This window comes from Mobula birostris, chromosome 3, assembly GCF_030028105.1.
Source record: "Mobula birostris isolate sMobBir1 chromosome 3, sMobBir1.hap1, whole genome shotgun sequence".
NCBI lineage: Eukaryota > Metazoa > Chordata > Chondrichthyes > Myliobatiformes > Myliobatidae > Mobula > Mobula birostris.
Genome location: NC_092372.1, coordinates 19,637,005 through 19,663,323, shown reverse-complemented (window position 1 = coordinate 19,663,323; position 26,319 = coordinate 19,637,005). Strand labels below are relative to the sequence as shown.

At 40.0% G+C, this 26,319-nt stretch overlaps 1 protein-coding gene across 1 annotated transcript in view; it reads right to left on the bottom strand.

Moving 5' to 3' along the window:
* The window catches only part of dcaf12 (DDB1 and CUL4 associated factor 12), a 70,772-nt gene extending 50,930 nt beyond the window's left edge, over positions 1 to 19,842 (bottom strand). Inside the window, exon 1 of the mRNA XM_072252317.1 lies at positions 19,484 to 19,842. Coding sequence (XP_072108418.1) covers positions 19,484 to 19,540 — 57 coding nt within the window. The 5' untranslated portion in view covers positions 19,541 to 19,842. The remainder of the gene's footprint in view (positions 1 to 19,483) is intronic.
* Positions 19,843 to 26,319: the final 6,477 nt, after the last annotated feature.

Below are 26,319 nucleotides of genomic sequence, written 5' to 3'. Positions count from 1 at the left end.
GGGAAGGGGCGAAGTAGAGAACTGAGAAGTTGATTGGTGAAAGAGATACAGGGCTGGAAAAGGGAGAGTCTACTGGATGACAAAAGGCCATAGAAGAAAGAAAAAAGGGGAGGAGCACCAGAGAGATGATGGGCAGGCAAGGAGATAGGTGAGAGGAGGAAAAGGAGATAGAGAAGGGGTGGGGGTTGGAGTACCAGAAGTTTGGGAAATCGATGTTCATTACATGAAATTGGAGGCCACCTAGATGGAATACAAGATGCTGTTCCTCTAACCTGAGTGTGGCTTCATTGCAACAGTAGAGGCAGCCACGGAGTGCCACGTCCAAATGGGAATGAGAAATGGAATTAAAATGGAAATCTCGCTTTTTTGGCAGATGGCGTGTAGCTGCTCGAAACAGTCTCCTAATCTACGCTGGGTCTCACCGATATACAAGAGGTCACATTGGGAGCACCAGATACAATAGATGACCCCAACAGATTCACAGGTGAAGTGTCACCTCACCTGTAAGGTCTGTTTGGAGCCCTGAATGGTAGTGAGGGAGGTGGTGGAGGGGCAGATGCAACACTTGTTCTGCTTGCAAGGATAAGTGCCAGGAGGGAGATCAGTGGGGAAGGACAAATGGACAAGGAAGTTGCGTAGGGAGTGATTCCTGCATTCGTTCTGGAACGAAAAGCCTCCTCCTGAGAGTAGATGCAGTGGAGGAATTGAGAGAAAGGGTTGGCATTTTTACAAGTAACAGTGTGGGAAGAGGTATAGTCCAGGTAGCTGTGGGTTTGTAATAGACAGTGGGCAAGCTGTCTCCAGAGACAGAGATAGAGAGATTGAGAAAGGGGAGGGAGGTGTTGGAAATGGACCAGGTAAATTTGAGCGCAGGGTGGAAGTTGGAGGCAAAGATGAGGAAGCCAACAAGCTCAGCATGGGTGCAAGAAGCAGCAGCAATGCAGTTACTGATGTAGCGAAGGAAAAGTAGGGGAGTGACACTGGTGTAGGCTTGGAAAATAGACCAACCCCATGTAGCCGACAAAATGGCATCAAATATTTTGTTCCTTTGATGTACAGAGGGATGGATATATATGCATACACATTTATCTCTACACACACCCTACCATTTCAGGTAGTTCTGTGTCCTTCTATACATCAAAGGAACAAAATATTTGATTTTTATGCAGCGTCCTTATTCTTTAATGTAACTTTACCAGCCTAGGTCTGTAGGGAACTCACATTAACTTTTGTTAATCTTACCCATTCTACATATCTAGAGAAGCTCTTAAATGAGCTTCAAGCCAGCCTACTCTCACATTGTACTTTTACTTTCCTTACCAGCACCTTGATACTCTTATGTTAACATTTTATTTAGAGTAACAAGCCCTTCTAGCCCAATGAACCCGTGCTGCGCAATTACATCCCTGTGACCAATTAAATACTAACCTGCATATCTTTGGAAAGTGAAAGGAACTATTCTACGTTCCACTTTTAGTAAGCTTCTCCTTCAAGAAGTCTAAAATGAATAACGATTTAGCCAAACAAAAAATATTGAAGATCTGAATAGCCGAGCACACATTGAGGGGAATATGAAACAAATCTGGTCAAAATGGAAGGCTGCTATAAGAAGCAGTGAGAGATTGAGGTGGTATGAAATATCTTGCTCCAACTGAGGAAGAAACATTTGCATGGAGTAAGAAATTATCATGTCGGAACTGAAGTAAATTGTCTAAAGTGAAGAGGACCATTTCCTGGCAATCCCAATAGGCCTTATACTTTACTGTTTACCTGCGCAGCACTTTCTTTCTCTGTAGCTTTTACACTTTATTCTGCATTGTTATTGTTTTACCTTGTCCTACTTCAGTGCACAGTGGAATGATTTGATTTGTATGAACTGTATGCAAAACTATCACGGTACATGTGACAATAATAAACCACTGTCACTAGATCTTGTTAAGTATGCTGGTGACAGTGATTTACTGAATTACATCAGCTGCTAATGCATTTCACCGGGCAACCACCGGAAGGAAAGGTGCCTTTGTTCTACAAGTTCCTCTGTAGTCATATCTGAACTGAACATTCCTAGACTGCATCCATGACTATGGTTTAATGTTTTTTTATTCTGTGTTTTTCACTCATTTTTTACTATTTACGCCTTTTTTTCTTTTGCGCATTAGGTGTTTGATATTTTCTTTGAACGGGTTCCATTATATTTCTTTGTTTTGTGGCTGTCTGTGGGAAGATGAAACTCAGAGTTGAATACTGCATACATACTTTAATAAATGTACTTTGAATCTTTAAAAAGACAAACTCACATAACCTTCAAAAACTCACTTTCAACTCACCTCATGAATATTGCACCTTCCTTAAAAATAGGCTGTCGGCTGTCAATAAGCAGCTATCATCTGGCTGCATTTCCTGCTCTTTCAATCACCAAAGGAAGACAGCGGCCCACCAATTTTAAATTAGCCAAGACTTTCACAACCACATCAGGACCTCAATATGTTTCACCCTGCATGTGCCTCAAAAATTACTCCAATAAATTTCTTGACTTTTGTTTCCTTTCTAACTTGTGGAAATATAACCTTACTCAATGGCTATCAATGAAGAATTAAATGAGTTGGAAACAAATGAAAATTTTCAGCTAATAACTCAGGGCCAATTCTTTCACAGCAGAATCAGGTTTAGTATCAATGGCAAAAGTCGTAAAATTTGTTGTTTTGGAGAAGCAGTACAGTGCAATACATAATAAAAACATGAATTACAATCAATATATTTAAAAATTAAATTAGTGCAAAATGAGAGAAAAAAGTGACGTAGCATACATGGGTTCATTCACCATGTCATCCACTAGAAAAACTAACTTGCATATTGAATTCTCATATGCAGTACTAGGATAATTTCAACCATACGTAGACACTTCTCCATTCCAGCAAAATAAATTGCCTCAGGAAGACACAAGAAATTGTAGATGCTGGAATCTGGAGCAAAAACAAACAAACTGTGGAGAAACTCAACAGGTCAAGCAAAAACTGTGGGATGAAAGGGAATATTGATGTTTCGAGTTGAGGTCTTATATCGGGGCAGAGCAGAGGGGGAAAACAGCCAGTATTAAGATGAGGGGGAGGGAGGGTGAAGTAGCAGGCTTTCTTTTGTCTTCTGTGCCTGACCTCTAACTTGAGCTACATTACATCCTATTGCTCTGGATTCACTCACGTGAGTGAAGAATTTCATATGAAACCAGTACAGCAAAACTGATCAAAATGAAGATATGCAAATGTTTAAGCTACATGCTCAGTTCATGTGAACCCATGTTTGCCAACTAACTTAAGCCAAATCAATTCAGAAACATTGAGTACCTTGTATCAAAGTGTAGACATTACTGGAATATAATAGCAAATTCATCTTAAATACCCAAAATTCATTAATATGCTCCACCTCAAGTCCAGTGAATATTCATTAATATATGACAGTCTGATTATAACATTTAGTTTATGAAATAAAGAAAATAACGTGACTTTATGTAGTCCCTTGCATCTCCATACACAAAATTATTTCTAGTGTAATGGCAAGTTTCATATGAAATTCTTTGCTCACGTTGGAAAATCCAGAACAAATGCACCTAATAGTAACATAAACAGTGTGCCAATGTGAATTTAGAAAATGTTATATCAGTAAGACAACTGAGAACAGTAGTTTGAAATGATAGAGGCAAAGTCAATTGCATTAAGTGAGAAAAATGGATACAAGTTTAGAATTTGAATAAATACAGGGAACCAATATCATTGAGTGGGATACCAGTCTATTACAACAGTATGCCTAGTTCCATGACTCATGCTGAAACAAGCTCATTTTACTTTATAAATTTTAAAACACAAACAGCTCCAAGCAAATACTGTTCCTTACACCAATCACTAAGGATTAGCACTCCAAAAGTATTTCTGTTCCTGTAAGATGGAAGCGTAGCTTCACTGTTTAAAAATAGGGGAGCCGGCTGGCTGGATTTGAACCTGGGACCTTTCGCCCTGAAGTCGGACGCTGATGCCACTACACCACCAGTCGGGTCAAAATAATACCAAACTATAATGAAATTAGACATAAGCAAGATAACTTAGAATTGTTCCAAAATGTTAACACTGTAATGGTTCCTCATGATGCCCACCCCCCCCCCCGCCTGCCCTGAAACTTTTTGTGATTATCCAAAGTCCTGAGCTCAGTTCTAGTAAATTGATGAAGCACTCTTAACACTTAAAAATACAACACAAACTTGTAACCAAGCTGGAGAAGCAAGGTCCAATTTCTCTTAATCCAAGGTCATGGAAAGTTTAGAATAAATAAGTTTTTAAACATAGCTCCAACACAAACACACTTCTATATTACGATTGTGAACATGCAAAGTTAGTCTAATTTATTCTTTTGGCCACCCTGGAATGAATTATATAAATTTGATTCAACATGTCATAGTCATGCTTTATTGATCCCGGGGGAAATTGGTTAATGACTTTCGTGAAAAGTTTTGTTAAAAGGCCTGTTGTATTAAACTACATTTTAGCCCAGATGCATAGAATTACAATTTAAATTACTATAGCTCAATGACATCAATCCACAAGGAAACTAAATTTGTCACTACATACAGTACATGATATGCGGGGGGGGGGTTGAACAGATACATCACAAAGATGAATAACATCACAAAGCTGAAAATTCACAAGATGTAAGACAAGTTCCCCTATTCAGGTAAATTTGTTGTCAAAGATGGTGCAATCACATCTGTCCATATACTGTGTAAACTAGATCAACTAATGTGATATCGACATCATTGTGGACAAATGCCATTTGCAAATTATGGTTTTAACCTCTTTCTACAAGAACCCGATGAACAAATGCAGATTTATCAAATGTACATTGAAACATACCAGTGAAATGCATCATTTGTGTTAACAACCAACATACCCAAATGTGCTGGGGGGAAACCCACAAATATCACCATACATTCCAGCACAAACATAGCATGCCCAAAGTTGAGCAAACATCCACATAATCTTTATTGCTTCAGTGCTCTTCAATTGCTTATCAACCAGTCATTCAACCACTGTCACACTGCCTTCATTAACTCAATTTTCCAATTCCAGGACCAAAGACGACAAATTTGCTCCTCCAAAGAGTAATACCACACATTATCCAACAATTTTATAGCATGTAACCAATTAGCTTATAACCAAATTATAACAGGTGAATATTACTCACTTTCACTGCATATTTACTGATGCCAGATCTTTCAGTTTTAAACTTTTGTTGCAGTAATCCAATACCTTTGCTCCACATTTACATTTGTGCAGGATTATCAATGTACATTTCTAATGAAGGCTGCTGCACTAAGTTTGCTGGAAAATTGCTCTGCTATCCATCACAATTCAACAAACATTTCAATGCTGATAATTTTATAACTCTTCTCAAACCAGTGTTCAAGCAACTGAAATATTCCCACAAGTAGCCAGTATTACAACCATTGCTTATTGTTTGACCAAAATAAGTTGTGCAAGTTTAATTTACTAGCAAAATTTAAGCATAAATATTCAATTATGATGTTTACTACATTAAACAAGACAATCAAGTAATGAAAGAAAATCGGTTGCTGCTTCGTATAATTTTTCATGATTGGGTATTCTGAATTAAAAACTAAGAAAATTAAGAAAATACTTATTACCAATCTAATCTAATATGACTCCTTAGACTAACTCTTCCAGCTTTATTAGCTCATAGCATTTGCTTTTTCCAAATCAGAGTCCTGACAAATTCTTTTGAAAAGATTATGTAATTAATAATTGGAGAAATTACCAATAGCAGTTGAACAGCACTACAACACACAATCAGCTCCTGGAGCACCTCAAGGAAATCCACATTGTCACAGGGAAAACATACAAGCTCCTTACAGTCAGTGGCGGGAATTGACTCCTAGTTGTTGGTGCTGTAATAGCATTATGCTAACCACTATGCTACCGTGTCCTCAGGCTGACAGTTTTAAAGCTGAGTTAATAGTCTTTTTTTGATCTAGTACCAATTTCAACTTCTCTTGACTGCTTTGGTTAGAATGCTTTCCTGTCGGATACCTGTGCTTTATAATACTTGTAAATAATGTCTGGAATTTGTGAATGTCAGCCATTGCAAGTTTACAGTCATATTTTAATGTATTCTCCTTATCTATGATGAAGCCATGCTTCCATATTTTTTTTACTTGGACTTAACACCCTAATTTCAAACACAAACACGAGAAAATCTGCAGATGCTGGAAATTCAAGCAACACACACAAAATGCTGGTGCAACGCAGCAGGCCAGGCAGCACCTATAGGAAGAAGTACAGTCGATGTTTCAGGTCAAAACCCTTCGTCAGGACCCGAAACGTCAACTGTACTTCTTCTTATAGATGCTGCCTGGCCTGCTGTGTTCCACCATCATTTTGTGTGTGTTACCCTAATTTCAGATCTAGTTCAATTAACTTTCCATCTTCAGGGAGCCAGAAATGTGTTTTGCAATTCTTTTTAAAAGAAAAACTAACTAATAGAGAAATTACCAATAGCAGATGAACAGCACTATAACACACAATCAGCTCCTGAAGAGAAACAGCAACCAAAGATGCTCTCAGTCAACCACGTTTGACATTCAGTATGCACAACTCCAAAGGTATGCACACATTTTCTCTAGCACAGATGTGAAAGGCAGTCTCACCATCGTATCTGATATTAAACCAGATTCTGTGGAGAGAGTTAGCAATTAACCATGACATAATTGTTTTTCTCCACCTTTCGTTGTATTTTAAACTGAAAATATGATTAAATACAGAGGAAAGGTTCCACTCAATCATATGCTACAAAACATGTTTTACAAATTAAATGGTATATACTGGAATATTCATAGAACATTGCTGTTTAAAAACAGGCTATTAAGTCTAAGCACATGCCAGTTTTTTTTCTTTTCCCCTAGTGTACTTGGAAAATAATAAAACATGATGCATCCATCAGCACCTTTTGCAACTTGTACCAAATAATCTCCTTTGCACTTTACAGCAACACTGTACACTCTCAGTACACCACCAGACTTTTTGTTTTAAGTTCTACTCCAGAGACTTCACAACTTTCTGACCCAGTGTCTTTAATTGCAAAGTCAGAATGGCACAGTCAGCTTTCAAAAGACAAGGACAACTCAACACAGAGAGGAAGGCATCGTGCCTTACAAATCAGTGGTTGGAATGAAAACACAAAATGCTGAAACCCTCAAGATATGCAGCATTAAAAAAGGAGGAAAAAAAATCAAAGACATGTAACATTAGTTGTTTTCTGCTTATAATCTCAGATTTCCAGCATGTGTACTTTTCTGATTTTCAGCCGGAGGTTGTAGTCTTTTGAAGGGTTATGCATGGATTTCATTCTTGAGAACTATTTGTTGGCCAATATCTCCACAAGTCTATAACTACCCAAATTATATCAATCTACATACAAGCTTTATTTCTTTCCCTTCGTCTTAACAATATCCGTAATTAATGGAATATATACTGTATCCAGTCACCATGAAACATTTTATGACTAGCTTGAAAAATGCTTTAAAAAATTATTTAGAGATACAGCAGAGAACAGGCCCTTCCAGCCCAACAAGCCACTCCACCCAGCAACCCATCCATTTAATACCAGCCTAATCACAAGACAATTTACAATGAGCAATTAACCTACTAACCAGTAGGTTCCATAAGACCACAAGACATATGAGCAGAATTAGGCCATTTGGCCCATTGAGTCTGCTCCACCATTAAATCATGGCTGATCCTTTCTTTCCCCTCCTAGCCCCACTCCCCGGCCTTCTCACCGTAACCTCCAATGCAGTTTCCAATCAATCAAGCTCTGCCTTAAATACACCCAACAACCTGGCCTCCACAGCTGCCTGTGGTAACAAATTCCACAAACTCACCACTCTCTGGCTAAAGAAATTTCTTCGCATCTCTGTTTTAAATGGATGCCCCCCCGCCCCCCATCCTGAGCTGTGTTCTGTTGTCCTGGACTCCTGCACCATGGGAAACATCCTTTCCACATCTACTCTGTCTAGGCCTTTCAACACTCAAAAGGTTTCAATTAAGTCCTCCCTCATCCTTCTAAATTCCAGCCAGTACTGGCCCAGAGCCATCAAACATTCCTCATATGATAACCCTTTCATTCCCAGAATCATCCTCGTGAACCTCCTCTGAACCTCCTCTGAACCCCCTCCAACGCCAGCACATCTTTTCTTGGATAAAGAGCACAAAACTGTTCACAGCACTCTAAGTGAGGCCTTTCCAGTCCCTTATAAAGCCTCAGCATCACATCCCTGCTCTTATATTCTAGACCTCTTGAAATGAATGCAAACATTGTATTTGCCTTCCTCACCAATGACTCTACCTGCAAGTTAACCTTTAAGGTGTTCTGCATAAGGTCTCCCAAGGACTTCTACCAAAGTGCATGACCATGAATTTTCCAATATTGTACTTCATTTGTCACTTTCTTGCCATTCTCCTAATCTAAGTCCTTCTGCAGCCTACCTATTTCCTCAACACTACCTGCCCTTCCACCAATCTGTGTATCATCTGCAAATCTTGACAACAAAGCCATCTATTCCATCAAAATCATTTATATACAGCATAAAAAGCAGTCCCAATACTAACTCCTGTGGGACACCACTAGTCACTGGACTGTGGGAGCAAATTGAAGCACCCAGAGGAAACCAATGTGATCATGAGGAGATCGTACAAACTTTTTACAGACAGCATCAAAATTGAACTTGGAACCCTGGGATGCCCCGAGCTATAATAGCATCACCGGCACATCATGGAAGAATTTATGGGATAATTAACATCAAGTCAGATTTCCACGAGTCAGGTCACCTGGGGAACTCCTGTAATTTAGGGAACCATCAGAGATAGGAGCCAGATTAGAGAAATTTAAACAGATGCCGGAAAGATGGCCACAAGTTGAAGACAAAGGAGAAGACAGTGATGAAGATGGAACAGGTTTGCTAAGAGCTTTCTTCAGAAACAGGGTACAACGTCTTTAATGAAAGGAAGGATAGTATAGGAAAGCCAACCATTTAGCAGTTGGTTACATGAGACCAGGAACAGAATATGAGCAAGCAGTAATTGAAGAGAAGCAAGATGAAGGGAGTGGAAGTTTGCCTCTTGGACGAAAGTTTAAAAGGTTATGCAGGGCTGTTTAACTTGTGTTGAAGAGACAGTAGTATGAAACTTCCTAGTAAAAGCAACTCAATCAGCATGGATCCTAAATTACATTTGGACGTACACCCAAAATGCCTATACCATTTCCACAATTCAACGGTTTAATCATAGGTTCCATAAGCCGCATTGTCACTGACAATGTATTAGAGAAGATATCACAATTCCCATAAACTTCTCACAATTCATTCAGGAAGGCCAATATCAACATCTACTTCAGACCAATACCGAGGCTCTTGTTTTAGTGGGCCATTCTGGGCAGGCCAAGCCTCTTGTATATCTGATACAGGCACTGAAATCAATTCACAGGAAAAGAACAGGTGGATTGAGAAGATTCAAGGATATGTTCAAAGGTTCTTGATGTAATGCAATATATCACAAACTCTTTGAAACCTCTAATCAATGACCACTCAAAGTGAAGAAGGAACATTCAAAATGGCAAAGAACCTCAGGGGCATACACTGGGAGCACAAAGAGACCCTCTGCAATTGGTAGGGAGAGTCACCACCTCCTAAACTGCCTACACTTCCTTTCTGTCATCGACCACCTCGAGAAGAGTGTGGCTCCCAAAATGGCCTCAGGAGCCACCTGAAAAGTGACAAAACCAGGATGAAAGCAAATCATTCTCTATCCCAAGAGACTATCTAGTAAGATTAATGTAGCCCAGATTCCCTAAGTTATAAGATCCAAGTTATAAGATTTAAAGATAGGGTTGGAAAGAATGCTTTTGGCACATTGGCCTTCATAAATCAAAGTTTGAGTACAGGAGATGGGATGTTATGTTGAAGTTGTCCAAGACATTGGTGAGGCCTAATTTGGAGTATTGTGTGCAGTTTTGGTCACCTACCTGCAGGAAAGATGTAAACAAGTATGAAAGAGTGCAGAGAACATTTACAAGGATGTTGCCAGGTCTGAAGGACCCAAGTTATAAGGAAAGATTGAATAGGTTAGGACTTTATTCCTTGGAATGCAAAAGATCAATAGGAGATTTGATAAGAGGTATCCAAAACTATGAGGGGTATAGATAGGGTAAATGCAAGCAGGTTTTTTCCACTGAGGGTCAGTCGGACTATAAACAGAAGTCATGAGTTAAGGGTGAAAGGTTTAGGGAACATGGGGAGGGAACAAACTTCTTCACTCAAAGGGTTGTAAGAGTTGCCTGCACAAGTGGTGCATGTGTGCCCAATTTCAACGTTTAAGAGGAGTTTGGATATGCACATAGATGGTAGAGGTATGGAGGGCTACAGTCCCGATGCAGATTGATGGGAGTAGGCAGTTTAAATGGTTCAGCATGGAGCTGAAGGGCCTGTTTCTGTGTTGTACTCTATGATTTTAATAATTAATCCTGATCCCAGTACATTCTTTATTAACGAACAGGGTGGCTACCATAATCTTTAGGTCAACAAAAAAATTTACACCAAGAGGCGTATGTTTTCCTTCATTTATTGGTGTAAAGTATACAGAGGGTACTGGAAAAATTCTACACAGTTAAGATCAGATTTATAACACATGCAGCTTAAACTCTGAAGTGCATGGTTCTTTAAAGATGCTTGTTAGAATTAAAGTAGTACATTTCTGAATATAAAAATTGTAGAGTGTGTCTATTTTACAGCCAATCGACCCATACGCTGTTTCACAATAACAAACAGGATGATATCCAAATTTTCCACCTGTTTAGCTTCCTCACACCTGTTTTAAAATCAAGCGGCTTAAATATTCAACAGCAAGAACTTAAGTTTTTTGACTAAAATCAGATTTAACAACAAAATAGCTCATTTGTGGAAGACTACTACATGAAAACATGTACACAAAATACCATGGATGTAAAAATTTGAAATAGAATAGGCAATTCTGAAAATAATCAGACAACAGCTATGCAGAAAAGATAAATTCACTTCTGAAATAATGAGAAGTCATTAATTGAAACATTGCTTCCTTTCCACAAACACTACAAACTACTAACCAATTTCAGACCACCATCTCCTCTCTAAACTCTTTGTGGCCTCTGAAATACATGCCCATCCACGATGTTACCACTGTAGTGGACTACATGTTAAATAATGATGTCGGAGTACAGGAAGGAGATAAAGAGCTTAGTGACACAGTATTATGATGACAACATTTCCCTGAATGTCAACAAAACCAAAGAGCTGATCCCTGTCTTCAGAAAGGGGGATGGTGCACACGCTCTTACCTACAAAAATGTTGAGGTTGAGAGAACTGAATCCTGTAAGCTTATGCAACACACATCAAAGTTGCTGGTGAACGCAGCAGGCCAGGCAGCATCTGTAGGAAGAGGTGCAGTCGACGTTTCAGGCCGAGACCCTTCAGGGAACATTGTGAGTACATGGGAAATTGCCTGGTGGGGCTGAGCAGCTGCATTCCTATCCAGCCCGTCTCCCTTCCTTCTTCCCATCAAAATGTCTATCTTTCCCAGAAATAAAGGCCAATCTTGCTCAGAATATTCCACTATTATAGTGTATTTTAATTACAAAGTACTTATTAAGTTTTTCACTCAAGTTTTCCAAACACAGGCTTCATTGGTCTTGAATGTTAATGTAACATTGGCAAGGACATGTAAAGGCATTTACAGGCATTACAGTCCAAACAATCTTAATAAAAACATATTTGAAGAACAGAAGACATGTATAACAGAAATCAGAACTCTTATTTCCTTTTCCAATGCACAGAAATAACCTTGACAACATATCAATTAAGAAATTCTTGAACACTTGTTTCTACGGTAATGTCATGTTTCTCAACTGATCAACTGTGTTTTGCACCCAATTATTTTGACGAATATCAAAAAACTGCAAATCCTGGAAATCTGAATAAATACAAAGGAGTTGAATAATTTAACAGATCAAAATGGTGGAATGAGAAAACATCTAATATTTCAGGCCAAAGACTCAACATGACAACTGGAAGACAGAACATCGGTTAATTTTAAGTTGCAGAGAAGGTGGTGAGGACATGGATGCGACCACGTTAAACTCTCTGATAGGATGAGACCGGGAATAAAATTGTAAATACCAAGCAGTCAATGGGTTGGGGGGGGGGGGGGGAGAGGGGGTTGAAAGGAGGTAAAATGAACAGGCTGCGAAATGAGGGTAGTTAAAGATTGCAATCAACAAGGAATGCAAAAGGATGTCAAATATAGGGCTGAAGTATATGCCCAGCAAATCAGGCTAATGAAGAGAAAAACTAAATCAATATTCCAGATAGCTATAACAGAAATGGCCATTTATTGATTCAGAGAAAGCAAGTTACCTGAAGTTGTACAATTCAACATAGCCTAGAAAGTTCCAGTGCTTTCACACAGAAGACATGGTGTTGCTCCTCATTATAATAATGCAGTAGGCCACAGACTGGTCAGAACAGCAGTAGATTGGGGAATTAAATTGACAGCGAAGAGAGAACACTCAGTCACTGCTGCAGACTGGCTCTCCAAAGTCCACTGTATTCTGTATTTCTAGTGCAGTCCCTCTACACTGGAGAAACCAAATACAGATTTGATAATTATTTTCTGGAATACCTGCATTCAGCTCACCAAGGTGACTCAAAGTTCCCTGTTGCATGCCAACTGATTCTCCATCCCAATCTGTTTGTGGCCTCCTGAACCAGTACAATAAGGCTCAAAGTAAGCTCAAACAACAGCATCCAGCCTTCTGTATGGGCAGGCACACTGCAACCTTCTGGACTCAATAGTGAATCCCACAACTTCATGAAATTCGCCTTCTCCCTCTGTACTCTGTAATGTAACTGGCCAGTTTTGCTGTAGGTCACATTTTGCATGCCACAGTCCCTGACGGCTTGCGTTCCACACTCCCAGTGAGCAGTTGGCACATTTGCATGCCACAGTCCTGAGGAGACACAGGATTGTACAGGGGGAGAGAGTAAAAGCAAGCAGGGGCAGTCGGCACATTTTGTGTGCCACAGTTCCCAAAGAGACATTCAACTGTGCATAATTAGGAACTTGGAAAGGTCCAATAAAAAGTTACTTTTAAGCAGAACAGCCTTTGTCAGAGTAGGCCAGTGTTCAAGTGGAGAGTCTAGGCTTCACAGAGGAGAGGTATAGGCCACAGGTAAATTTTTGTTTTCTTAGGATAGTGGAATGTTCCTCTTGCAGGATGTGGGAAGGCAGGGAGACCTTCAGTGTCCCTGATGACTACACCTGCAAGGTGCATCCAGTTGCAGCTTCTAACACTCATTAAGGAGTTGGAGCTGGAACAGGCAGGTAGTTACATCCAAGGTGCAGGACACAGGAAACTGGGTGACTGTCAGGAGGGGGAAAGGGGATAGACAGCCAGTGCAGAGTACCCCTGTGGCTGTTCCATCAACAACAGGTAAACTGCTTTGGATACTGTTTGGGGGTGGGGGGGGGGAATGGGGAATGTGACCTAGCACAGAAAAACCACAACGGTCAGGTCTCTGGCACACAGCCTGGCCCTGTGGCTCAGAAGAAGAGGGAATGAAGAGGCAAGCTGTAATGATAGGGTATGAAACAGAAAGGAAGCTCTGTGGAGGAGATCCAAGATGGTTTGTTGCCTCCCAAGAGCCAGGGTCAAGGATACCTCAGATCAAGTCCACAGTATTCTTAAGTGGGAAGGCGAACAACCAGAGGTCGTGGTCCACATGGATGGGTGACAAGGTCCTGCAAAGTGAGTTCAGGGAGTTAGGTGCTAAGTTAAAGGGCAGGACATCTATGGTTGTGACCTTAGGATTGCTACCCATGCCACATTCGAGTGAGGTCAAAAATAGGAAGAACATACAATTTAACATGTGACTAAGGAGTTGGTGCAGGAGAGAGGGCTTCAGATTTTTGGATCATTGGTCTCTTACAGGGAAGGCGAGCCCTGTACAGAAGGATGGTTTGCACCTGAACTGGAGGGGGACTGATATCTTACCGGGATGTTTTGCTGCATGGGGTGGGGGTGTTAAATGAGAACTGCAGGGGGATGGGTGGAGTGGTTATGGAGAAAGATGTTGCTAAGCCTACATACAGTCAGGAATCAAAAGGTCAAGCATGGTAGGACTAACGTTCAAGTATTGTAGAAAAGGAGGATGGGCTCAGGGTATGGATCAGCACATGGAATTATGACCTTGCAGCCATTAGTGAGACTTGGTTGCAGGAGGGGCAGGACTGGCAACTCGATGATCTCGGATTCCATTGTTTTAGATGTGATAGAATGAGAAGGATCAAAGGGTGGCATTACCAGTCATGGAAAATATCAAGGCAGTGCTCAGTCAGAATAGACTGGAGAGCTCGTTCATTGTGGTTTTATGGGCAGAACTTAAAAATAAGAAAGGTATGACCACATTAATGGGATAAATTATAGGCCACTAACAGTCCACAAAATTAAAAGCACCGAATTTGTAGAGATCACAGACTGTTGCAAGAAACACAAGGTTGTTATGTTAAAATCACATAAAGTAGGTTATTTTAATTTACCACATATCTACTGGAACGCCCATATTGTAAAAGGGCTGGATGGGAATGAGTCTGTCAAATGCATCCAAGAAAGTTTCCTTAATCAGTACATAGAAGTTCCAAATAGAAACAGTGTGGTATTAGATCTGCTATTAGGAAATGAATTATAGCAGAGATAAGTTTGTGTAGGGGAACAGATTGCATCTAGTGATCATAATGCCATTAGTTTCAAAGTAATTATGGGAAAAAAAAATAGGTCTAGTCCTCAGGTTGAGATTCTAAATTGGAGAAAGGACCACTTTGATGGTATCAGAAAGGCACCGACAAATGTGGAATCGGGCAGGCTGCTTTCTGGCAAAGGTGTACTTGTGAAGTGAGAGGCTTTCAAAAGAGAAATTTTGAGATTACAGTTTTATGTTCCTGTCAGAATAAAAGGCAAGAATAGGCAATATTGGTTTTCACGTTATTGAGGCCCTGCTTAAGAAAAAAGGAGGAGGTGCTTAGCAGGTATCGACAGATAGGTACCTGAATACACCTAGAGAGGAAATCAGGTGTGCTAAAAAACACAAGTTTGCTCTAACAGTCGAGGTGAAGGAGAATCCTGAAGGGCTCTACATACATATTAAGAGCAAAAAGATAGCAAGGGGCAAAATTGCTCATCTGGAAGATCAGAGTGGTAATCTATGCATGGAGTGGAAAGAGATAGGGGAGATCTTAAAATTGATTTTTTTCCAATCTCTATTTACTTTGGAGATGGTCACAGAGGCTATAGACGTGAGGCAACGCAGCAGTGAGTTCATGGAGCCTACGAAGATTACAGAGGTGGAGGTGTCTCGAGGCAAATTAGGGTGGATAAATCTCCAGACCATAACAATGTCCTGAGGGAGGCTAGTGCAGAAACTGCACTATTATCCTTAGCCAAAATATTCTTAGTCACTGGTGAGGTATCTGTGGGTTGGAGTACAGTTAAATTTGTTCTGTTGCTTCAGAAAGCCTCTAAGAATAAGCCAGGAAATTACAGGCCAGTGAGTCTGACATCAGTAGTGGGCAAGTTAATAGAAGGTATTCTAAGGGCCTGGCTACATGAATATTTGGATAGACGTAGATTGATTAGGGATAGTCAACATAGCTTTGTATGTGGTAAGTCATGTCTAACCAACCTTAAGAGTTTTTTCCAGGAAAGCTGATGAAGGCAAATGGATATGGTCAACGTGGACTTTAGCAAGGACTTTGACAGGGCCCCGCTTGAGAGGTTGGTCAAGGAGGTTCAGTCACTTAGACATTGGCTCCACAAAAGTAGCCAGAAAGTTGTTGCAGATGCTTGCCTCTCAGGCTGGACATCTGTGACTAGTGGTGTGCTGCAGGGATCAGTGCTGGGTTCTTTGTGCTTGTCATCTATATCAATTATCTGGATGATAATGTGGTTAACTGAATCAGCAAATTTGTGGATGACATGAAAATTGGGAGTGTAGCATATAGCAAGGATAACCATCAAAGCTTGCAGCTGGATCTGGACCAGCTGGAAAAACAGGTTCAAAAATGGCAGATGGAAATTCACATAGACAAGTGTGAGATGTTGCACTTTTGGAGGGCATCACAGGTAGACAGGGTCAGAAAGCAAGCTTCTGGCACATAGGCATCTATTAATCAATGTATGAGTACTGGAGTTGGGATGTTATGTTGAAAATATATAAGACGTTGGTGAGACCTAATTTGGAGTGTTGCATGTAGTTTTGGTCACCTATCTACAGGAAAGATGTAAATAAGATTGGAAGAGTGTAGAGAAATTTTATGAGAATGTTGCCGGGACTTGTGCACCTGAGTTATAGGGAAAAGTTGAAGAGATTACGACTTTACTCCCAGAACGTGAAAGATTTGAGGAAGATTTGATACAGATATACAAAATTATGAAGGGTAAATGCAAGTAGGCTTTTTCCATTGAGGCTGAGTCATGGGTTAAGGGTGAAAGGTGAAATGCTTAAGGGGAATTCTTCACTCAAAGGATAGGAAGTTTGTGGAATGAGCTGCCAGCGCAAGAGGTGGATGCAAGGTCAATTTCAACTTTTAAGAGAACTTTAGAAAGGTACACGGATGGGGGGGGGGGGGAATTGAGGACTACGTGCAGGTTGATGGAACTAGGCAGACTAATGACTCGGCCACGACCAGATGGGCCAAAAGGCCTGTTTCTGTAGTTTTCTATAACTATGTCATCTACTTGTAATATTACCATAGTTCTTCCTCTCTCTTTTGCTCCTTATTTTCTGTCTCACTAATTGCCCTAATCTCAATTTATATCCAGTTTCTCTTACCAGCCAGGAATTCTTGGAAATTTATCCCACAGCAAACCTCATCTTACATGCATATAACAAGATTCCCTTTGCGCAGCTCTCTGTTTTCATAGCAATTTAACACTTCTTTGTCTTCTCTCTCTTCCAGTTGTGATGGAACCCAGAATATAAACACAGGCTCTCTTCCAACAAATGCTGCTAGACCCGCTGTGTTTCAGCATCAGAATCAGGTTTATGTAAAGTTTGTTGTTCTGCAGCAGCAGTACAGTGCATTTCATTAAAATTTACTATAAATATACAATATAGCCAGCCGGTGGTGAAGTGGCACCCACACCGCACTTTGAGGTAAGTGGTCCCGGGTTCAAATCCAGCCAGCTCCTTGTACACTTTCCATCTGTGTGGGGTTGAGAGTCAAGCCCGTAACTCGGCTTCATAAAAGCAAAAAGACAGAAATGCTAAAGAAGTGGAAAGACTGCCGCCTAATGCGCCACGAGGCAGAGAAAGGAACAATAAGTTACAATAAATTTTAAAAAAATTAGCGCAAAACAAGAACAAAAAGTGAGGGAGTGTTCTGTTCTTCCATTCTGTTACTGTGTCTTCTGTTATGATACGAAGTATGATTACAGGCTAGGGATAATATTTCAGGGTGCAGAATTAATCAGTCCCCATTTTAAAGTCACAAATTCTGTCCAAATCAATTGGCATCACAAATTCCTACAAAGCTATGTAATAGGTAGGTGCTGCATCTACTTGTCAAGTTGCAATTAAGCCTTCCTTCCAGCTAATATGCTACTCATAGCTGACAGAGTGAGTAATTTCAAGCTCCTCTGTGTCAACATCTCTAAGTTCTATTCTGGGGCCAATACATTGAAGCAGTTGCAAAGAAGGCAGAACAGCGGCTACATTTCATAAGGAGTTTGAGGAGACTTGGTATGAAAAAAAAGAATCACAAGTGTACTGTGGGGAGCATTCTAAATAGTTGTATCACCATCTAGTATGTTGGGGCCATGACACAGGATCAGGAAAAGCAGCAGGAAGTTGTAAATTCAACCAGCTCCATCATGTCCTCCCCTGCATCGAAGGACACCTTCAAAAGATGATACCCCAAAAAAGGGGGCATCCATCATCAAGGACCTCCACCACCCAGGACATGCCCTCTTTTAAATTCCTACCCTCAAGGTGGTGGTACAGGAGCCTGAAGATACACACTCAATGTTTTAGGTACAGCTTCTTCCCTTCCATCAGATTTCTGAATGGACATTGAACCCAGGAACACTCCAACTTCTCTTTGCTCTCGTTTTTCACTAGTCATTTTATTTCTTATATGAATTTCTGATTGCATATCTATTGCAAAACCACAAATTTCACCATTGTGATTCTGAGTCAAATGTGAAATAGTAGATCTTCAACAAGTTTACGTGAATTGGAATCCATGATCAATGGCAACATTGAAGTGTATAAGGGATAATCTTGATATGAATCAACCCCGCTGAAATAGTTTAAATGTGTTAATTTAAAATAGAGGTTAATCTGGAAAGTGAGAAGTCACTTTTGTCAGTATTAATCTCATTCTCACATAGATTAAAAAACAACTTGCTAACACTACAAGTTTCAATTTTTACAAAAGATACTTCCTTCTTAAAATAAGAATACAATTTTAATCCAGCTAACCCAAAACAGGAACTGACCCAAAAATGTTTCCATAAAGGAAGAATTTGAGATTAAAAAATGTTTCAAAAATCTATATAAATACCACATTCCCTGCAGTGTGACATCACAATGACATAATGACTTCACAAAGCACACAACTGATTTTCAAATTACAAACATGATTATCTTGCTCAAAATTAACTAATTCTTCAAGTAGTTATAACCAATAATATCTGGTATTATTAAGTACTAAGTTATACCCAATAATACCTTGAAGCACAAATCTATTCAAGACAAAATTTTACTTCAAACTAAGGTTATTAATATCAAAATATATCTAATCTGTTTTTTAAAAAAGCTCCAACATCTGTATCTAAACTGTCAAATGACTGGATCTTTAGAAGTCTCAGCTACAACAATCATTAGCTGTTGGTTTTTGATACATAAAGACATAAAACATGGGAAGTTAAACAAAGTTACGTACTAAAAAAGGTTTAAATAAGTCACACGCTTGCATTAAGAAGCTAATTTTCATTATCACTCGAATACCATTTGCGCAAATGGAAATTGAAACTAGGAAATTTTATTCATAGAGAACTCCAACGCATCAGTAAAATCCAAACCCCATTTTATTAAACGTCTAATGTTAACTTATGCAAGGTTACCATGTATTAAAAATCTATAAAACACAAACCAGCCCTTACCTTGAACATTCATAGTAAACAAAATTTGTGGGTTTTTTTTCTAGTTAATTTCGGTGTAACCAACACGCCTAAGCAAGAGTTAAACCGCAAGATACAATTGTCCAACCTACCCTGGCCAAAACAAATAGATCATTTAAGTAGATTTAAAAAAAGAGGAGTGGCTCTGCCATGTCCTACCTGCTCCGGCTCTAATTCGGCAGCCTTTCTCTTTCTGCTAACTATTTTTCTCGCCATGGTATGGGAGGGAAAGTCTTTGAATCCACATGGAGGTAGAGTTAATAAGCGGTTGAGTGGGCTAGGCCTTCGAGAGGGAGAGAGGTTGGATATTACTGATTTGTTTTCCACATGTAAAGCCCACCTCTTGCAGGCAACTACTGCTGTGATTATCGTAAAGCACCGACCGTGTGTAGTCGGCGTTATTTTACGAAAAGCAGCCCGAGGCCGCGTGCGAACACTCCCACCGAGCGGGGTTTGGTGTCAAAAAGTCAGCGGGCGCACCGACCGATCGACGTACGCTGCCCTCGCCGTGCTCACTCTATAATCTTCCGGCCACATCTGTCGCGGTACGCACTCGATATTCTTCCGCCCAGTTAGCGCACACTGCGTTCATCCATCACACAACATGATCAGTCTTAAATTTGTCCGCGAACTGAGAGGCAAACAATATAAATGGTGGAAATCTGAAATAAAGCAACGGAAATATTCGACAAAGGTGAAATCTGTGACTAGAAATATGGAGTTAACGGAATGGGTTGGTGTTCTCTGATCTTAACAAATTAGAAAAGCTGTCTATTTGAAATCGTTCAATTTTGGGTCCTGTGGACGATAATGGGCTTAAGTTGTACGAAAATGTGTTGTTCCTTAAATCTTACGTATGGTTATACTCAAAAGTTCGGAGTACATACATGTCACCACCACATAACCCTGAGATTCTTTTTCATGCGGGCATACTTAGTAACTGTAAACAGGATCAATGAACAACAACAGTGCAAATTCAAATATAAATAATTAGCAATAAGTAATGAGTATGAAATAACAAGTTAAAGAGTCCTTAAAGTGAGACCATCAGCTGTGGGAACACCAGAAACAGATTGAGTGTATTTATCCCCTTTTGTTCAAAAGCCTAATGGTTGAGGAGTAGTAACTGTTCTTGAACCTAGTGGTGTGAGTTCTGAGGCACCTGTATCTTCTAACTGATGGGAGCAGTGAGAGAAGAGCATGGCCGGGGTGGTGAGGATCTTTGATGATGGATGCTGCTTTTCTACAGGAACGTTTCATGTAGATGTTCTCAATGGTTGGGAGTGATTTACCCATGATGTATTGGGCTGAATCCACTACCTTTTGTCGGATTTTCCACTCAAAGGCATTTAAGTTGTCAGGTATACTTTATACTTTATTGTCGCCGAACAATTGATACTAGACATACAATCATCACAAAGATATTTGATTCTGCGCTTCCCGCTTCCTGGATTGCAAATATTAAATATTAAAAATAGTAAAAATTAGTAAATATAAAAATTTAAATTATAAATCATGAATAGAAAATAGAAAAATGGAAAGTAAGGTAGTGCAAAAAAACCAGGAGGCAGGTTATGCTTATAAAAATATATAAAATGGGAAGGCCTAAACAGAGTAGATGTGGAAAGGATGTTTCCCATGGTGAGAGTGTCTAGGGCAAGAGGGCACAGCCTCAGGATAGAGGGGCGCCTTTTCAAAACGGAGATGTGGAGAAATTTCTTTAGCGAAAGGGTGGTAAATTTGTGGAATCTGTTGCCATATGCAGCTGTGGAGGTTAGGTCATTGGGTGTACTTAAGGCAGAGATTGATAGGTTATTGATTGAACATGGCATCAAAGGTTAAGGGGAGAAGGCTGGGAACTGGGGTTGAGAAGGAGATTAAAAAAAGGATCAGCCATGATTGAATGGCGGAGCAGGCTCGATGGGCCAGATGGCCTAATTCTACTCCTATGTCTTATGGTCTTATGGAAATGAATTTCTGAATTTAAGGGGAATGCTCCACAGACCCTCCCAGTTGGTGCTGCTTCTTGTTCCTTACATTCCTCTTTGAGCTGTTGTATGTGAAGACCTTGACAACTGTATCTTAAAAGGGACCTGCTAAATGTTTCCAGCATCTTATGTTTTTGTTCAGATTTCCAACATTGGCAGGTTTTTTTTTGTTTTCCCTCTCTCTATTGGCTCTGTGTGACTTGCTGAATAATTACAACAGTCACTGTTTAATTGGATGTTTTCTCTATTTTATATCTCCCAGTTCCACTGTTGTTTCCCCCCCATCTTCTCCGTACTCAGTAATTGCCCACTGTTTATATTTCCGTCAGCCAAATTATCTGTGGCAATTGTTTGTTATGCTCTTTCAGTGAGCTCCAATTCGGTCTCATTGAGACTCTCCGGGTCTCCACCTTATCACAGACACTGCCTTTGTTCTCTCTGTCCCTCCCTGTCCTCTGCAACATAAGATGTTTGATTTTTAACTTTTGTGCTGTTCCCTGACCTGCTGAGTATTTCTGTTTTAATCCGTCATAATGAATCAAGCTCCTTACTGAGCAAAGATCTGAAACTCCCGATCTGAATCAAATACAACAATGAGAAATGGTCGAATCACAAACAAGGGATGTAGGGTCTTGGCCCGAGACATCAACTGTTTACTCTTTTCCATAGGTGCTGCCTGGCCTGTTGAGCTCCTCCAGTATTTTGTGTGTATTACATTATATCAATGAGAAATAGTCTCTATTGGCTTGGGAAAGAGATCTACCATTAAGCCCTAGCTGAGTGAAAACAAGAGACACATATCCTTTCCTGTTTCCCATCTCATCTCATCTTGCATAAGATCAGTTAACAACTTCCTCCAAGTTTCAGTTCCCATGAAGCTTTGGACTTCATCTAGGCTGACTTCAGTGAGCTGCCCTCTTCCAAAAGGAATCCTGCTGAAGGGTTTCGGCCTGAAATGCCGACTGTACTTTTTTTCCATAGCTGCTGCCTGGCCTCCAGGTTCCTCCAGCATTTTGGGTGTGATGCTCGGATTTCCAGCATCTGCAGATTTTCTCTTGTTTGCCTGTCTTCCATCTTCATTCAGAATCAGTTGGCAGTCATACTATCCAGCTGCATTGACAAGCATTCTTAGTCCCTCAGGATCAGGAATCAACTCCAGCTTGTGGGATCTGAAGTGAATGTGCCAGAAATGAATAGTTTCTTGTGTTTTATAGAATGAGCGGGTGGATTATTTGGGAAGTAGTGCACAACTAAAGCTGTTTTTACTTAGTCTTTCTGTGCTCTCATTGTGGTGGTAACGCGTTCACAGCCTTCCTGAGTGTTCTCTCTCCATTTTTATCAAGGGCCATGTATTTTCCATTGATGGTGCTATGCTATATTGAGAAGATCTTTGAAGCTTTTCTCTGCTTTCTTGGAAACCTCTACCCTCTGTGGGATAGAGTGGCTGTTTCAGGAATTTGTCATCAGATATGTAGACAACGTGCCCTCAGGAACTGATTCAGCATGACCGGCAGACCTGGGGAGGTTGGCCAGAGAGTGGACATATGTATACTGTACTGGAAATGCATATGAAAGATTTTGCAGATGTTACTTTGTTAATATTTTTTCAGGTATCTACTCAAGCTTGTCCATGAGTCGGGGGGGGGGCGGGTGTGGATATCACTTCTGCTCTTTTGAATTTGATTTAATAATAACTTATTTGTGGAGCATTTTTCATACAGATGATGTAGTTCAAAGTCCGTTAGAATGGGATAAATATGCAAACATGCAAATAAAAGATAAAAAAGTGTTAGTTAAAAGCAAGGTTAAATCAATGGGTTTCAAACTGGCATTTAAAATTGTCAACTGAATCTCCATCCCTTTTAGTTTTAGGTAATCTAAAAAAGCTGACTAGCCAATTCTCTCTTGATAGAGATTGTTTAAATTTAAGAGGCTGGAGAGCTCAAGGAATATTATAAAAGGCCACGATTTTTGAACAATCTGGATGCAAAGGCTAATTTTGCCAATGAAACCTGTCCTTGCAGATCTTGCTTCGCAGCACTGTGATATGGAATTTAATTGGGTTGTACTGTGCAGAAGTTAAGTATCTCCAAGATCCCCTCTTCCTAAATGAGGTACTGGTGTATTAATTTGTAGTAGTTTCCCACCATCTGTTGAAATTTTACCCATTCATCATATTTCACATCTGGCTTCTCCACCAGCAAATGTGGGGACTGGATTAATGAGATTGATCAAGAGATACTAATTGATCAGGTTACTCAAGTCAACTTTGAACTGAAAGGATTATTTTGTCCTGTGGAAAGGAAACAGATCTACAGACATCTGAAGAGCAAAGGCAAGCAGAAAACCTGTGAGTTTGAGGTCAAATGGTGAATCAAAAGAATATAATTGATCCAGCACTTAACTAAACATAAGTTGTTGGCTAAGAACATTGTAGATTTGTTCTGCTATACCTGGAAGGAAGGATTCTAGACTATTCTCATAATTTCCCACTGGGAGAATTACACCAAGGTAGGTTTCAGTTAATTAGAGGTCAGTGGAAAACCAACAAGGTGCACAAATACTACAGTTTCCTGGGCCTTGCATTTAACAAATGGTGTCATGGAATTTTTCAGCCCTAGACTGACTTGGGACTCAATTATTGTAGGTTAGATGCCCATATTGTGAAAATTATTTTGGAAAATGAGCATCTCATTCTAATACTGTGCAGAGCAGCCAACTTCCTATTTAACTAAAGACAAAAAAAAACCTGCAAACAAATTTCACGTCACATGCCGGTGATAATAAACCTGATTCTGATTCCGAGATGCTGGAAATCCAAGCAACACCAGTGTCAGTGAAGTGGCCAGCCACTTCAATTTTACTTCCCATTCCGACATGTCATTCCATGGCCTCCTATACTGCTGCAATGAGACCACACTCAGGTTGGAGAAGCAAAACCTTATATTCCATCTGGATAGCCTCCATCCTGATTGCATGAACACCAATTTATCGAATTTCTGTGAATTGCCCCCACCCCTTACCATTCCATTCCTGTTTCCCTCTCTCACCTCATCTCTTTACCTGCATGTCAACTCCCTCTGGTGCTTCTCCCCTTTTCCTTTCTTCCATGGTCTTCTACCCTCTCCTATCAGATTCCCCCTTCTCCAGCCCTTTATCTCTTTCACCTATCAGCTTCCCAGCTCTTCACCCCTCTCCCTCTCCTGGTTTCACCAATTACCTTGTACTTCTTCCTCTCCTGCCCCCCCACCTTTTTGGTCTAACTTCTTATCTATTTTTCCCAACCCTGATGAAAGCTCTCGGCCCAAAACATCGGCTGTTTACTCTTTTTCCATAGATGGTGCCTGGCCTGCTGAGTTCTTCCAGCATTGTGTGTGTGTTGCTTCCTATTTAACTAGTGGACATTCAAACCAATAAGGGAGCTGCTGGTAAACTTATTCTTCCCTCCTTTCCTCCTTCTCTTTCTGATCACATTTGAAGTACTGCATTCAAATCTAAGCTCAACATTTTAAGACTAATTGGAAATGGCCTCCTAAGAATGCTAAACGCAATCGATTCTAAAGATTTTGGAAATCTTGAGCAACACACATAGATACGCTGGAGGAAACAGCAATTCAGGCAGCATCTGTGGAGGGAATAAATGGTCAATGTTCCGGGCTGAGACCCCTCATCAGGACACACTAATAAGTCTTGATAAATAGTCTTGGCCCACAATGTCAACTGATTATTCTTTTCCATAGATACTGCCTGACTTGCTGACTTCTTCATATATTTTGTGCATGTTGGTAAATGCTGTTAGATGTAAATAGGTTGGGTTGAATGTTTACTTTAGATTGTAGATAGATACTGTTATTTTTGTAGCATTGTTATATTTAGTATATTGTTATATTTTGTGTTACTGGTATACTTATTAAAATAAAGATACTGACAAGCTAAATGACTGGTCGGCCTGACTGTTCAGATAATTTATTCAACTTATCATCATACCAACAGTTCATGAAAGATGAGGACTTGATGAAGAATAGTGCCCTTCTTAATGGAAGAAATGGGTATCATAATTATAATTTTACTGTACAGGATAGATTATTTACATTAGGTTAAATGCTGCAATATAGAGCCAGGCATTCAGCCCAACAGTTCTCAACCAGCAAGAGAAAATCTGTAGATGCCGGAAATCCAAAGCAACACACATGAAATGCCAGAGGAGCTCAGCAGGCCAGGCAGCATCTGTGGAAAAGAGTGGACAGTCGACGTTTTGGGCCGAGACCCTTCATCAAGATTGAAAAGGAAGAGCTCAGTGTAAGAAGGTGAGGGAAGGAGAGGAAGAAGTACAAGGTAGTAGTTGAGTGGGAGGGGTGAAGTAAAGAGATGCATATGCCTCCTCCTATTTAGTTTAATTATCTCAGTATTGCATTCTAATTTCATGCAAACTTGTTAAACCACAAATGCTCATTACAAGTTTCCCTCAAAATCACTTACTCAAAAAATAGTTTAAGTATTAATGCCAAATGAATAAATTTGGTAAGTGGCTTTAAGAAGTAATTGATGTTATGCACTTGGATTTAAAAAAAATCATTTGTCATGTAGGAGATTCTCACTCAAAACCAGCTCTGGCACTGACTGCAATAAATTTGCATGAATTAAAAATTCATGAAGAATAAACTGAAAGGACCAAATAATCCAATCCTATCCTTCCGGTAATATCTTTTGGAAGCATTTACCAGTTAAATGTTCTGAAGAATGACACTGTCATAATGAAACACAATTTCCACTTATTCTGTTTATGAATGGAGGTTTATCTTATGAATCTAAATGTCCTCAAAGTTGATTCTTTGCACTACTTGGAATTAATATTTAATTACTAGTTCTTCGTATATTAAAGGTTGACGAGTTCACGTCCGCATGTCTCAACAGTGCGCATGCCTCGATCAGCGCGGCGTGACATAACGGGGGGGCGGGGTCGGTTGACGGAGTCGGGCGGAATACACGTGATTTGCGCGATGACGT